The sequence below is a fragment of the Dendrobium catenatum genome, unplaced genomic scaffold (genome assembly GCF_001605985.2).
Source record: "Dendrobium catenatum unplaced genomic scaffold, ASM160598v2 fragScaff_scaffold_1328, whole genome shotgun sequence".
NCBI classification, from domain to species: domain Eukaryota; kingdom Viridiplantae; phylum Streptophyta; class Magnoliopsida; order Asparagales; family Orchidaceae; genus Dendrobium; species Dendrobium catenatum.
In genome coordinates, this window is record NW_021319790.1 from 356008 (window position 1) to 372048 (window position 16041).

The window sequence follows — 16041 nt, forward strand, 5'->3', positions numbered from 1 at the left end:
AATTAAAATTAATACTAATAAAAAATTATAATTAATTAGATTAATTATAATAATTTAAATAAAATTAATTAAAATTAATTACAATAACTAAAATTAATTAGGATAAATATAATTAAAATTAATTTTAATTAATTTTAATTAAAAAGTTAATCTCTCCCTCTCCTCCCTCTCTCTGGCTTTGGCAAGTTCACGGGATTGGGTCCAAGAAGCGCACGAACGGGAGCAGGTTACATTCACAGACAACGAGCTCCCTTGTTGTTTCCGTTCAAAATGTCCTGGCTCCCGATCCGGCAGGAAGAGAAAGTCGTTCAAGGAGGCGAAGTCGAGCAACCACGAACGGAGTCGGAGAAGCGAGCTCGGCTTCTTGCTTCCGATCAAAAATGCGTAACTTCCGATTCGACAGGAAGTGTCGTCGAAGGAGAGAAGTCAGACAACGAAGAAGGAGCCGTAGAAGCTAACGAGAGGGAGAAAGTTACGATCACAGCCGGCAAGTCTCCCGTTCTTGCTCCCAATCCGAGAGAAGGGAAAGTCATCGATGGAGCGGCATCGAACAACGAAGGAGCCGAAGGAGCACCGTGAAGGAGAAAGTTTCTTCCACAGCAGGCGAGCTCCCGTGGTCGTGCCCGATCAAAATGTCGTAACTCCCATTCAAACAGGAACGAAAGGTCGTCGGAGGGGCGAGAAGCACGTAAAGGAAGAAAGTTATCTTCACAACGAGTGAGCTCCGGTTCTTGCTTCTGATCCTAATGTCGTAACTTTCGATCTAGCAGGAATCGTTGTCGAAGGAGCGAAGTCGACCAACGACTGAAGAGTCGGAGGAGAAGCGTAAGAGAGCGTTCGGGAGAGGAGGAAGAAGCGGGAGAGACTGAGAGAATTCGGGAATGAGCCAGCGCCCGAGGCCTCTCATTTCGTTGAATTTTTATTGCCTCCTCCCACCTGACGCATCTCTACGTTCGGTATGCCGTGATAACGCGACACCTGGCAGCCTACTTTACCCATTTTGACCCGACGCTAGCCCATATGCTTTACCACGTTTTTTAAAATTCTTCGGGTTGGCCCGTCGTAATGTATATGAAATGGGCGGGAAAAGTAAAAGAGTACGCGGCTTTTACCTCTGGTATAAAAACCTTCTCTGTATTAAACCTAAGATGTTCTACAGTCTTTACGGTTCCTATAATTTTCATATACCTGACGTAAAGAAATCGTTAAGTATTTTAGGAGATGGAAGGATCGAATGAAGGTTTTGCTTTCGAAGACTTCGTATTCTGCGAGGAAACTCAGACTTTAAGCTATGATGAAGCTTTTTCTGATTTAATAGTAGTAAGTTATTATGTATACTGTTTGTTTTTTTTCTACTTTTTACTGTTTCATTAATGGTACGTATAGGCTTATCTAACAGCTCGGTATTGCTCTGTACTGCTCGGTACCGAGCAGTACCGAGCAATATTAACACTCGGTATTGATCGGTATTAGTTATTAGCATTACTAACGATTGATGTTACGCAGGGATATACTCCAAATATTCATTTCAGATGCCGGACTTCGACTTTTAGCGAAGTTTGTAATATACTTGTTAAGAGATTTGGAGATCCTTTGGTTGATAGACTGCGTTAGTTGCAAATCAGCCAGTTCCTCAGGTTTCCTCTTATGCCTCAAAATGTTCCACTTATACATATGCTATTATCGAAGTGTGATATGAAGACCGAAAGTTTCATTATTAAAGGCCAAAGTCTAAAATTCACATCTGATGAAGTTGCATTACTGATAAGCATGCCGAATAGGGGTATTATTTTTGACATTGGCAATGCCAGATCTAGTGGCAAAACTTCAAATGACATTCGCCAGGACATTGAGAGGATGGATAATAGCACTCAAATGGATGATCTCGTGAAATGCTTCGTCCTTTACCTCCTATCCAACATATTTTATCCAACGGCTAACTTTCGGATACCATTAGCTATCTTGGAACTTGTCAATACTCTTGATATGTTTAATCAGTACAACTGGCCTGAATCAATTAGGGGTTTCCTAGTTGAAGAATTCAACGTTGTTGCTACAAAATAAGCCAAGGGATTTGCTTTGGGTTATGTAAATGGTTTTGTAATGATTTTAATTGTGAGTATTGTTTGTTTGTTCAATAAATGTTTGATTAATGTAACAAATCTATAACAAAATTAAATTGTCTTTATTTCTACAGATTTGGTTTCTTGAACATACAACAATTCATGTTGTACAGGATGATCTATCCCGGCCTCGTTTTACTCGCTGGGATGGTAACTTTATTTACACTGAGAAAGAAGTAAATAATATATTTGCTGACCTTCAAGATGAAGAGGTATCTTCACTACATATTTTAATTCAATTGTCTCGTAAAATTATATTTGTTAATGGTTAAATTGGATGTAATGTTATATTTTTTGCAGATTATTAAAGAATTGCAAGGAATAACTGATGATGAGAAGGTTTTATTGCTTCGTCTTTCTCCACCAGCCAGTCCAATACGGGTGGCAAGCCCTAGTAGGGTAGTTTTCCCAGCAACAGCCGAGTCATGTCCACCCACTGCTGGTTCTCCAGTGCGGTTGCCAAGTCCAATAATGGAGCCAAGTCCACCCAACCATGACTCAGCTCAACCAACTCCAGTGAGTCCAGTACGGTTATCAAGCCCAACTCATCCTTATTCATTTGCACATCCTGAATCAAGACATGTAGATGATGAAACTAACTTGAGAATATTAAATAAAGCAACATTCGAGCTCTTCAACAAGGACAAATTTATGAAGAAGAAGGTAGCAGATGTGGAAGCAACCAATCACATACTTGAACAGCGCATACATTTTCTGGAGGACTCTGTATTTGATTTGGAAAAGGAAAATTTTGATTTAAAAGAACAAATTAAAAAGAAAGACCGGTTTTTGATGCAGTTCTTTCAAGAACAATTTCCTTCTTATTTTAAAACTTACAAGAAAGAAATGAGTGCTGGTTCTTCTTTATCTCCGACTGTATCTGAACATGACACGACCTTGAGTGAGTATGAGGTTGATCCGTCCTTACTGACAGGGATTGCAAAAAGAGTTCAAAGGAGAAATGATCGAAAAAGAAAACTTGTATCCACACCTTTCACTACGGGTGTTAGGAAGAAAAAAAAAAAAAATTGGCATCCAAAGAGGATTTAGGTGATGCAATTTCAAGTGATCCTCCAGCAGCACCGGAAATTGCTCCAGTTCATACACCTACTCCTGCACCACAACCTCCAACGGAACCTACACCAACTAGTCCAAGTGTAATTGCAGCAGCACCTGATACAACTCCTTTAGCCGCAGCCTCTCCTAAAACTGGTATAGAACCAGAACAAGCTAATCTTACTGCTGTTGAACCGTCTGTTGTTAAAGCAATGATTCTTTATGAAGTTGATGAAAATAAAGAAATTCCAGTGAGACCTGCAGCTGAAATGTTAAATTATCCTGGCAGAGCCTTAATTAGTGAAGATAAACGGCTAATAATCGATAATGGCCTTAAACAATTCAAGTATAAGTGAGTACTTGGTTTTATACCAATTTGAGTTGTTACTATATCAATACCGCGTAGTACCGACATTTACTGTTCGGTACAACTCGGTATTATAACATTTGTACTCGGTATTATAACATTACTACTCGGTAGTACCACATTTTCAGTCGGTACTACCTCAATACCGAATAGTACCGAGGATTGTTGCTCGGTACTACTACATTTTGAGTCGGTACTACATTTTGAATTTTTTTTTTGAATTATACAGGAGCGATTCTATCTTCGAGCTTGGAAATATAACAATTTATAGAAGCCAATTAGATGAATTATTAATGTCGGAAGAGCTTGATAATAACCACATAGACGCGTTTGGTCATTTATTAACGCAGAAGAATGCAGCATGTCCTCGTCTTAATCAACATTTTCTATTTGTTTCAAGCTTCCATTGGGTTAGTAGTAAACATTCTTGTATTTATTCGATTTAACCATGTTCGAATTAATCACACAACTTTTTTCTTCTTAACCAGCTTTACTACAAACAATACAATGACTCGAATACAAGAATGTTCGTATCTCATATAAACAAAACCCTTATTAGGAGTGTAAATTTGATCTTCATTCCAATAATAAACGGTGAACATTGGACGCTTCTACTTTGCAATTTGTTAAAAAAATGGTGGGAGTTTTATGATTCATTACCGAAGAAGACATATAAAGCGATACTCGCAGAAGTTGTAAGTAACAACTAATTTTTTTGTTATCATTTGTAGTCTTAACATTATTCTATGTTAATTTAATTTTGATTATCCAGATTTCTCATTTCTACAAAGACACGGAGGACGCCTTTGACAATGATATAACGACATGGCCAATCAAAGGATTTAGAAACGTGCCGACACAAGATAACAATGTCGATTGCGGAATGTATCTTTGTAAATATATGGAAGTTCTAATACAACAAGAACCAATTAAATGGTATCGATATTTGAACTGACATTCTAGTATGCCATTGTATAGGACTGAATTTGCTTATGACTTGCTATGTACTAAAATTAAATAGATTATGAAAGAAATGTTTAACTTTGATTATCTTGTGAAATTTTTATTTAAACTAAATGGTGCCCAGTACTAAAAGGGAGCAATACCTCGGTATAGCTCGGTATGGATCGGTATGGCTCGGCATAGCTCGGTATATATGGCTCGGTATAACTCGGTATAGCTCGGTATAGATCGGTATAGCTCGGTATATCTCTGTATAGGTCGGTATAGCTCGGTATGATAGAAATTTTCCAGGTACAAACGCAATATTGATCGGTATTGCTCGGTATTACGCGAAATATGCACGGTACAAACCCAATAACGATCGGTATTGCTCGGTATCAGCCCAAATATCTCCAAAATCACATATACATTCAGAAAGTCATATTAATAATATAAATTAAATGCCAAATTTACTGATTACATGAAAGACGATTGACTACCTGAATCTGGATTTGTAAAGTGTAAGCTTGTTGGAGGAATCGTGGAGGTTTGTTTAAATTTTTTGGGCTTCCTTTTCTCCAGTGATCCTTCAATCTTGCATTTGAAACGCCCTTGGGCCGACATTTCTTTGGATCTTTAATAGTTTCATTACTAGCTCCAAAAATTGGTATGTTTTTTCTACCAAGCTTGATGGAATGAACTTTTGCAGCAAAAGTACTCAAATCATCTATGACACACTTCTCAGCCTCTTTATTACCTTGTGCTTCTGTGCTAATTTTATATGCAAAATGGCATACATAATTTCTGAAAATCAAGTTGCTATCACCCGAAATAAGTTGACAAGCATTAGTACCAAGACTTGGGATCTTACCTCTAGAATATAAATCTTTTCAAGCATTGGCTGATCATCTTGGGAGTAAATATTTAATGGGAATATTAATAATGTCTAACTGTCTCATTACTCTCATGCAATGTGCACATAATATTCCCATCATTTCGAACTTAGCACATGTGCATTCAATGGTACCTTCAATTGAATTAAATTTGACAATCCATTTGTGTGAATCAGTGGAGGTATCAATGTTCCAAACAGAAAACCTTGATAAATCTGATGAAGTATTTTCCACGCATAATCTACCAAGTCCATGTAAGAACTACTCTTCAAAAAATGCATACAACTTCCTTGAATAAAATTTTGAAGCTTGCTTCAATATTGGGCTACTTTTCATATAAGGAACTATGTCAGTTTGACTACATCTGAATTCTTCATCTTGTTCATTTCGACGCCAATTCCTCATCACCTTCTCCAAACCGAGGAAGCACTCCGTGATACTACTTGTTGGCTTGGAATAACCATGGCATACATGATTGGTTGACTCACTCCGTTGGGCTGATAAAATGCCAAGATTAAAACAATCTTTGTTGAATGCAGTTGACCACTTATCCCTGATTTTGTAGAGATCATTCAACCATTGATTATTTTGCAGGTTTCCTTCTGATATCATTTCAGTCCATTTACACTCAAATTCCTCCACTGAATCACATTGTTTGAAACAGTAAAAAAATAAGCATTTAACTCAGTTGTTACTGTTAAAGCACCATACCTTTGAAGGTGACTTTTTGTACAGATGCCATTGGCACAATCGATGTCGTGTATTAGGCAATGCAATCTCTATTGCCCTAGCCATGGCTTGGTCCTGATCAGTAAAAATGGTAATGGGATGTTTGTTATCCATGATTCTTATAAATGTTTGAAAAATTTAGGTAAAAGAAGCTATAGTCTCATCAGATAAAAATGCAACTCCTAGTAGAACATTTTGCCAGTGATTGTTAACTCCGACAATTGGGGCACAAGTTAAGTTATATTTATTTAAACGATAACTAGTATCGAATATAATCACATCCCCAAAACAGTCATAATCGATTCTACCGAGATCATCAACCCAAAAAAAATTCAACAAACATCCATCTTCATCTGTTTCAACATCCCATGCAAACATGTGGTCATCAATTGCCCGTTCTTTAAACAACTTGATCAGTGAATTAGTGTCTCCACTCTCAAACTTCGCTCTTCTTTCTTTTTGGATATGGTTGTACGCATCCCGCTTCGTGAATCCAAGATTAGCCACACCTCCAACTTCATCAGATAGGTACGTAAATGCATCGACAGTTCTTATACCGGCTTCTGACATAGATTTCAAAACAGCTGCATTATCATCACTAATTGACCTAGCCGACCTGAGCAAATGTTGATCATCCGGCCTAGCCAGTTCGTGATTGCGACTCTCTACAGATTTATTCACTAATCAAAGCCCATCTTGATCAGCGAAAATCTAACCATGGCTGGACATCCTGTTCTTGTACATGATCTTCGATATTTTAACTTAGTACCACTTTCATTCTCCTTCTTGAAACCTGCTTTAGAACACACAAAATCCTTTGATTTGATTAACCTTGTATTTGGCCAGAAATGGTGATATTTTTTCCGAACACTAAATCCAGTTGAATGCGCATACTGACAATATTTTTCATATGCTTCTTTCTCAGAATTGTAAACACCCTAATAAATATTCATACATCCATATTAGTTTTATATCTAAATATCAATCCAGACATTAAAAACATTTTGATACCGAGGTACCGAGCGGTTTATGCAGTACATCTCGGTATATACCGATCGGTACCGACTACTATATGAATGATCGGCACTACGACGTATTAATATTTATTAGCTCGGTACTAGTGGTAACCGGGATTATACCGAGCTATTATAATTAGAACCGACCGTATACCGATATATATTAATGAATACCGACCTTATACCGAGCTAAGAAGGAGTTCAACTGTGTATTGCTCGGTACAACTGTGTATCGATCTTTTATCTATCTATTATAATCAGTACCGAACGTATACCGATCTATAATATAGAATACCGACCTAATACCGAGCTAAAAAAAGCTCATACTGAGTAATGATCAATACTACTACAACCAACGTTTGATACCCATTAATGAAACAGTAAAATGTAGAAAAAAACAAACAGTATACATAATAACTTACTACTATTAAATCAGAAAAAGCTGCATCATAGCTTAAAGTCTGAGTTTCCTCGCAGAATACGAAGTCTTCGAAAGCAAAACCTTCATTCGATCCTTCCATCTCCTAAAATACTTAACGATTTCTTTACGTCAGATATATGAAAATTATAGGAACCGTAAAGACTGTAGAACATCTTAGGTTTAATACAGATAAGGTTTTTATACCAGAGGTAAAAGCCGCGTACTTTTTTACTTTTCCCGCCCATTTCATATACATTACGACGGGCCAACCCGAAGAATTTTAAAAAACGTGGTAAAGCATATGGGCTAGCGTCGGGTCAAAATGGGTAAAGTAGGCTGCCAGGTGTCGCGTTATTACGACATACCGAACGTAGAGATGCGTCAGGTTGGAGGAGGCAATAAAAATTCAATAAAAATTCCATTTCGTTTGGCTTTAACGTCGCGAGGAAGAGATCGTGGGGTGAAACGACTCGAGAGTGGCTTCGACGTGCGAAATGCGGCGACGACGTGCGGGCAGGTACGAGTTTTTTTCTTTTTTTTGTATGCTATTAACAGGTCAACAACAATAACAAAAGAAAAATAAATATTATTAATAATAAAGAAAATTCTTTATCAGATGTTATAATCACAGTCATTTTTAGATTATTTGGATGTTCCGAACATAACGACGAAGTCCGTTTTACGATCGAGCGTCGTTTGGGCAATGTCGCACAATATTTTTGGGTTTCGGTCGTCGATTTTGATTGTTTCTGCCCGATTTGACTGCAAATGGCTCCATCCTAAGTAAATTCGACGTTCCGATAGCAATGACGTAGTCCGTTTGGTGATCGGAGGTCCTTTGAGCACTTTAGTGATATGTCGCTCCTACCGACCGTCACTCGCGTTGCCAATTTCGACCTTTTTTAGTTTCTTAGTGTATGGATCAACAATAATTCATTCTCAACAACTAAGAAATGAACATAGAAAGGGATTATTCTAAGTTTATACTAATTCCTTGGTTCTTTGTAAAAACAAAAGTATACCATGTTGTACGGTGAAAGAATTCAAAGTTGTCAGACTCCAAAACATGAAGAAAACAAAATATACTATGCTGTATGTTGAATGAATTTGAAGTTGACGGACTCAAAAACATGAAGCGGAGCAGAAAAATAATCCATACAAATCGAAGATGGGGTGTAGCATTGTTCAAAAAGCCCAAACGCAAATGCTAGTCAACTCAGTTTCCTATCAATCTTAAATTTCTGTGAAAATAAGATAAAACCTCAAATAAACAATTGGAATCTATCTACCAACTCGACTACTCTTTAAATTGCTAATTCTACATATCATAAATTATGCTTGTGGCATGCATTTATAACTTTAACAATTCAAACAGAATACATATTGCCCCCATTAATACAGAGTATGAGGCCAGATTGAATTACATAACATTATCCTTGCGTTTTATTTTTGTTACTTCCAGAATATACTAGAGGTTGTTGCACCAACTCCAATTCCGAACTCTAAATAAATTAATATCTAATAATCTCAATTCCAAGTTGAAAGTTTCCCAAGAAAGCTGATGCACATTTTTGTTCTACTAAGGAATGAACAGCTCTCTATCTCACTGGGTTTCATATTACCAAGATAAAAACATGACTCTACTGACAATAAAAGAAATCCAACTTTACCTTTTAAAGGAGTCGGTGAAGCTGCTTCCATAGTGTTTGAGCTTGCCCTTGTCACACACATCCAGGCTCTGTTTGACCCTTGTTCACAATCTGCTATAGGAATGTGCCAATGGCCTCTCTCTGATTCCTAAATATCATGCCCAAGTTTATCATAGTAAATATTAAGTTTACATAATGTAAATAAGCAACTTGGATAATAATTAAGTAATATAATCAATTTAGGTGCAGTCTTCTCATATATAGTGTTAGCTGCTAAATTTACTCAAGTTTTATAGAAAGAGAAACCAACCTGGATGACAATAGAGCATGGAGGTGGCATTAGAAACTGAAAATTGCCATCTTGGTGCTTGAAGCGCACCTAACAAAAAATGAGAAGTCCTTGAAATTGTTGTATATAGTGAAAATGTATGATTTTTTTTTTTTCATGTGTATTTAGCCACTACTGAGGGATAATATTGTGGAGTTAGCAAAAACAGATATGAACTAGATAGGTATAGTCTTACAATTTTATATCTATTTATTTCTACGGATCAACTCCATTTTTATAATAACAAAAACAAACAAAATTGACAAAGGTTCACTCAATTGATAACTAAATATTATTTTCCACTCATGTAGATTTTACATGATTTAGAATGATATTTTTTTTCTCATGAGTATTTAGCCACTAGTGAGGGATAATATTATGGAGTTTTTTTTTTTTTTTTTTAATATTATGGAGTTAGCGAAGCAGCTATGAACTATGTAGGTATAGTCTTACAATTTTATATCTACTTATTTCTACATATCAACTCCATTTTGTTATACAACAACAACAACAACAACAACAAGCCTTTAAACCCATTTTGCTATATGCCAAAAAAAAAAATTTACAAAGTTTCACACAATTAATGACTCCATGTTGCCGTTGCTGCAGATTGTAGATGATTTTATGATTTTGACCATGGAACCCGCGGCCAATTGAAAAATAGTTAAATTACCAAAATGCCCTTAAAAATAACCTACAAATGGCGGAACTATTTATGGTGATCCATCTCCAAACCCCTAATAGAGGGTCCCCCTACCTCATTCCAACCTATGGCAACTTTACCATGACTTATAATAAGTTTGTGTAGGCCTTTTTTTTTTTCTAAAGTTAAAAATTAGGCTCCATAACTTAACCAAAGTGCTATTCTTGATGAATGATAACAAATCATCTAATCATGCATTCTATAACATCATGCAAGCTTGAATGCAAGGGTCAAATTTTGACTTGTTACAACATATTGGCATGCGCACAATGCATGCAAGAGGGAGGAAGCTGTAATTTACATAGTACAATTGAATATGCATTTTTTGTTGAATTTATTGCTGCGGAACAAATAAAATTTATGCTGCTAGATTTTGTTTACTCACCTGATGCCTTTCTTTCCATCTAGGGAAGAAATCATTTCCTAGAACCTGGAAAACATGGTCTCTCATCTCGTCATTGGTAACAACCAAGCATTTGCATTTTATAGCTGCATATAACCAGTACCTGAACCCCATGTTATCATCTATAGTGCTCTAATGCAGTAAGATTACAAAAATACATACAAGTTTGCAGTTAGAAAAGAGAAAGCTCACAAATAATTTCAATGGAAATCAACAAGGAAACCACTTTAGAGAACTTTAGTAAAAAATGCAGCATTTATGGGAATTTGTGATTAGTATGAAAGGTGCGTTAACTTGAGAAAGTATAATTTATTTCTCTGATCCAAGGATCTAAGCTCGATAGAGCTGAAGCATCTCATAGCCTTCTAAATCCCCGATAGAAAATACAGTCAAATTGCTCTTGCGAATAGTAACATGAAACCATGTCTCTGATTTCTTTTTTTTTTTCTTTAATTTTATGCCAAGGCACAAAATTTGATACAAAGATAACAACAACATCAAGCCTTTATCCCACTAAATAGGGTAGGCCACATGGATTATTTTTCTTCATTGTATTTTAAATCTAATGAGAGAAAAGGATCAAGATGATCTCTTAACTCTTTGTGAGGGACCAAAACACTCCCCAACTCTTTTGAGGGACAAATCTGGTCCTTCAACTCCTTAAAAATGAACCTTTTTGGATATAACATTAAATTTTGAGGTTAATGGTGTTAAATCAAGGGGCATTTTAATCAATTTTAATTAAATTATTTATTAAATATAATTTTCAAGCAATAGTAAATTTTTTAAAAAATTATTAAACATTTCTTTAATAAAAAAATTCATTAATAATTCTAGTTTTAATTTTAAATATATTAATAATTCTTAAATGACCAAAATATCCTTTGATTTAACACCATTAACCCAAAAAATTGATGTTATGACCAAAAAAGCTCATTTTTAAGGAGTTGAGGGACCAAATTGGTCCTAGTACCTCAAAAAAGTTGGGGACTATTTTAATCCCTCACAAAGATTTGAGAGATCATTTTGATCATTTTTTTAATATAATAAAAAAAGTCATTTTAATACTTTCTAACCAAATTTTTTTTAGGTTTACCTCTATCTTTCTTAACATAGGTCAGATCTAAGACATATACTCTTCTAACTAGGTTAACATAAGGCCGATGTTTTATGTGACCAAACCATCTAAGGCGACTCTCTCTAATCTTTTCTGTCATTGGAGCTATTCCAACATTTTCACTTATATACTCGTTTTGTTATTGTAGGGCATATTGATCTCAGAACTTTGACGATAACTTCCAAGATTTTTCCCAAATAAGTAAGCTAGCACACACCATATCTCCATTTCCCTTCTCCATCAACTTAGCTATTTACTCAAATTAACTAACCAGTCAATTGCCATTTAAGTTAGTTTCAAGTTTAATGGCTTCAGAAAGCCTCAAATGCCTCTAATTTAGTAATGTTTCAAGGGTTTGGGATTGGAATCTGGTCATTTTCAGTTTTAAAACACAAGCTCATGGTTAGGATGCATACTTGTTTGCCAGCTAGCTTTTTCACCCAACTAAACATGACATAACTAATCCTCCCAAGGACTGTATTGACAGGGGTCTCATGCACTGGTAAGACCTTTACAACAAGCATTGATTATTTTTCAAAATGCCTACAAATGCTCCTATCAAATAATTAGAATAGTGTCCTTTCATTTAAACATATCCCAGAAACCAATCCAAAACTTATCACACAATTTGGGAGCCAAGTGCCCATTTGTCTCTCATCAAACTTTTTGGCAGCCAGATTTTGGGTCATTTCCATAGTAGAACTCTTATTCTTGTTATCCTTTCAATTCTTTATCCTTATAATTCAGGACATGTGAGGATCTTTAGAGAGCATAATAGAACAACTATTCAATTAACTTCATATTTTCTGGAATTTTTATCAGCGTGGATGGTTAATGTTTCAGCTTTGTATTCCATGTGCCTGTGCTCTCTTCATCTTCTACTAAAGGGCTGACTCACATAGACTAAGGCTTTATTTGAGATGACTTTCTTACTGCTTCTTAAAGCATCTTTATAGTTAAAAAATTAAAATATTTGTCTAGAAAGCTACTTTAAGAAGCAATAAAAAAACCGTCTCAAACGAAACCTAAATTGAATTGTCTTCAACCGTCCAAGACTAGGTTCCATTGATTCAATGTACAAAAAGCCAAGTAAACGATAACTGACGTGAAAGTTGCAAGATAATAGCAATCATTATCTCATAGCTCATCACAATGCTCTTGCATTAAAAATATTTCATAAACATCACACTTGAAATAACAGATGGAACAATGATTTCAGTTGTGCTTTTCTAGATTGAATAGTTCAATATAGATTATCAAAAATAACAATTAAATTAAGCTTATGATGAAAATCAATTAGCCAAAAATCATATTGACAAAAAAGTAGCATAAAATCATATAAAACAGCCTCACCAATCATCATTTGATCCTGTAGGAGTTGCATAAATAGCATCAGCATTTTTCCATTTCTCTAATAGTTTCTTATTGAAGGGTTCATTCATCTTGCTTCCAAAAAGGCGCTTGTTATGCACTATGATAAGAGGCGGCTTCTTTAACGGGAGTTTTTGCCTTATGCCATTAGCAACAGCATTTACCTACAAATTCAGAAATAACACGTCAACCAGTAGGGCATTCGGCAGAACACATACCATATAATACTATTATAGCTCACCTTATTTACCGAAAACCGCCGTTGCTTGAAAAGGCCAACATTTGCAGCATCAATAACAGCTTCAAAAGGGCCATAGTACTCCAACCATTTCTGCAACGTTAATGAAAAGTTAACCCATTGCCTTAAACCTTCCTAAGTTTTATGCTAAGAAATCTGCACAATTGAAACAAAGATGTCTGGTTAAATAAAACATTACATATAAGAGATAATAAAGCACAAATATCCCAACTATTAAGATAAATCCACAAATTCCTTGTCAAAATATGCATGCATGACAGTAATAACAAGCCCTGAAAGAAATAATATATTCGGAAATGAAGCTTGTTGTTGTAAACACTCAGAAAAGCACACAGACACAACTGTAACCATTAGGTGTTTCTAGATACTGTTTAAACCTTCCTAAGTTTTATGCTAAGAAATCGGCACAATCGAAACCAAGATGTCTTTTTAAGTAAAAACAAACACTGTAACGATACATGTATCTAGATACTGCTTATAAGAGCAAAGTTAAACAAAAAAAAGATCAAATAAACTATACTTCAAAGGTTTAGTAGTTTACTTGAAATTTCTCAAAGTTTGAGTTCCTATCCCTCTTGATTGCTATAGACGCTACAGACTTGGCAAAATTTTCAGTCTCAACAGGATCAAGATCTATATTAACCAACTGCTCTTGACAAACCGAACAAACACCTTCATCATTAACATGGCTTCGCAAGACCATCCATTTTCCCTTACCCAACCACCCCAAGCCATGCCATCCCCCACCATTATTTTCTACAACTTGTTTTATAGCCTCTCTGTCCCATTTTCTCTTTCCTACTCTAGAAGCAATCGAACTCTTAAACCATTCATCAATTACATCAGCTGTAGATGGAGATACTTGCCTCACAATAGTTCTAAGCCTGTGAAGCAAGTAATAGACCTTTTCTCCTCTTCCAGCTAAAACACTGGCTCTAAGAAGTGCCAACAACTCAGGTTCTTCAGGGGTGATTCCTGATTCAATCATGTGTCTTTCTACTTCAAATGCTTTGTCTACACTTCCCTTACTGGAAAAGGCAAGGATTGCAGGACCATATGACCGAAGCCTGGGAGTTATCCCCATCTCCTTCATCTGTTTTACAACCTCGAATGCCATGTCTCCATTCCCCATGGACATGGCCATTCGAGCAACCGATGTCATGGCTGCTTCACTCATTGGAACTTTCTCCAAGCGCATCTTCTCAAATATCTCAAACCCCCTTCTTCTTGCATAGGTTCTCATATCATCACTTAATATAAGAGAAACCACACCAGTATTCTTCTCCATAATTTTAAATATTTCACCATCAAAAGATTCAGCTCCATAATCTTCTGAACAACTCTCTTTAAACTGCAAATTTGGCGTCTTCAAGCTTCCAAAATCTTTCTGCTTACTTAAAGTTTGCAACATTGAATCATCATCTGAAGCCTTGTCGGTAGAACTACAACTAACACTTCCACTCTTTGCAGGGTAAATAAAACCAATTGCTGCAGAAGAACAAAGATACAAGAGCACATTATAGTGATACTGCTGCAACTTGAAACCTTTTTCAACTGCTGTGTCATACAGAGAGATAGCTCCCAATGCATCCCCGGTCTTTGAGCACATATCCAACCCAATCCTAAACTCAACTTCTTCCGAACTGAGCTTTGCTTTATGACTCTTCTTCTTCTTCTTGATCTCATAGTTAAAGCCAATATCTTTCTTCAAAATTTCATCCCCTTCTTCCTTTCTCAACCTCAGGGAAGGATAGCCAGCAAGAAGAACACCTTTATTTCCTTCAGAACCCGCATTTGTAGGCGGATAGTCTGCATTTTTCTCTAGCACGAGCCTCTTCGCGTGGAAAGATTCTCTTTTGGGAATTTTTTCAACCACCTTGCCGGCATGGGGCCTTGAAGTTGAGTAGGCAGCAGAGAAAGCGGGAAAGGGAGCGAAGAAGAAGAAGCGGCAAGCGCAAGAAGTTTTGAAGGGAATGAGGGGATGAAGACCAGTCGAGAAGGGGAGATCAGGGAAGAGATAATTGCAAATTGGTTTTAAATAGAGGAAGGGGGGTGCCATGCGAGTATCGCGGTAGGGGATGAGTGGGAGCTATCACTGCCATGATAAGCATACAAAGAGGAAACAGGACAGTTTCATGAGCATCGCTGGTAACCTTATCTTCTTGAGGTCGGTTAGCTTACATTTCTGGGGTTGTTTGGCTGCAAATAAGATTTAGAAGAATTAGTAAATTCTGTAAATCAGAATTATTTAAATTGTAAATGCCAAATTTTAGAAAGGAGCTGATTTTTAACAATATTATGTAAAATGATCATGATTATAAAAAAATTTTAAAAAGAGCAAATACGTTGAATAATTTGACGCATTTAGAATACGCCAAATAGTTCGACGCATTCTAAATGCACCAACCTAATTGGCGTATTTGCCAAGAGAGAGAAAGAGAGGGAGGGGAGAGTATGGGAAGAGAACGTTTGGGAAGAGAGAGAAAAAACTGAAGAGTGAGAGAGAGAGAGGAGAATAAAGAGGGAGAGTCCGTGGGTGGAGAGATTTATATATTAATTAAAATAAAAGTTAAATTAATATTTAACTAATATTAATTAAAAAAAGAAATATTTAAGTAATATTTATAATACTAATTAATATTTAAATATTAGCATATATATATA

At 36.1% G+C, this 16041-nt stretch overlaps 1 protein-coding gene across 2 annotated transcripts in view; it reads right to left on the reverse strand.

Annotated features, from left to right (window-relative positions):
* The window catches only part of LOC110093195 (proteinaceous RNase P 1, chloroplastic/mitochondrial), a 16783-nt gene extending 1212 nt beyond the window's left edge, over positions 1 to 15571 (reverse strand). The window contains exons 1-6 of one of the 2 annotated variants that reach the window (XM_020818009.2): positions 13919 to 15571; positions 13360 to 13449; positions 13101 to 13282; positions 10613 to 10733; positions 9507 to 9575; positions 9218 to 9344 (exon numbers count right to left, since the gene is read on the reverse strand). In XM_020818009.2, the coding sequence (XP_020673668.1) occupies positions 9218 to 9344; positions 9507 to 9575; positions 10613 to 10733; positions 13101 to 13282; positions 13360 to 13449; positions 13919 to 15436 (2107 nt within the window). In that variant the 5' untranslated portion in view covers positions 15437 to 15571. The remainder of the gene's footprint in view (positions 1 to 9217; positions 9345 to 9506; positions 9576 to 10612; positions 10734 to 13100; positions 13283 to 13359; positions 13450 to 13918) is intronic. The other variant, XM_020818008.2, reaches the window with a different exon arrangement.
* Between the last annotated feature and the right edge of the window lie 470 nt (positions 15572 to 16041).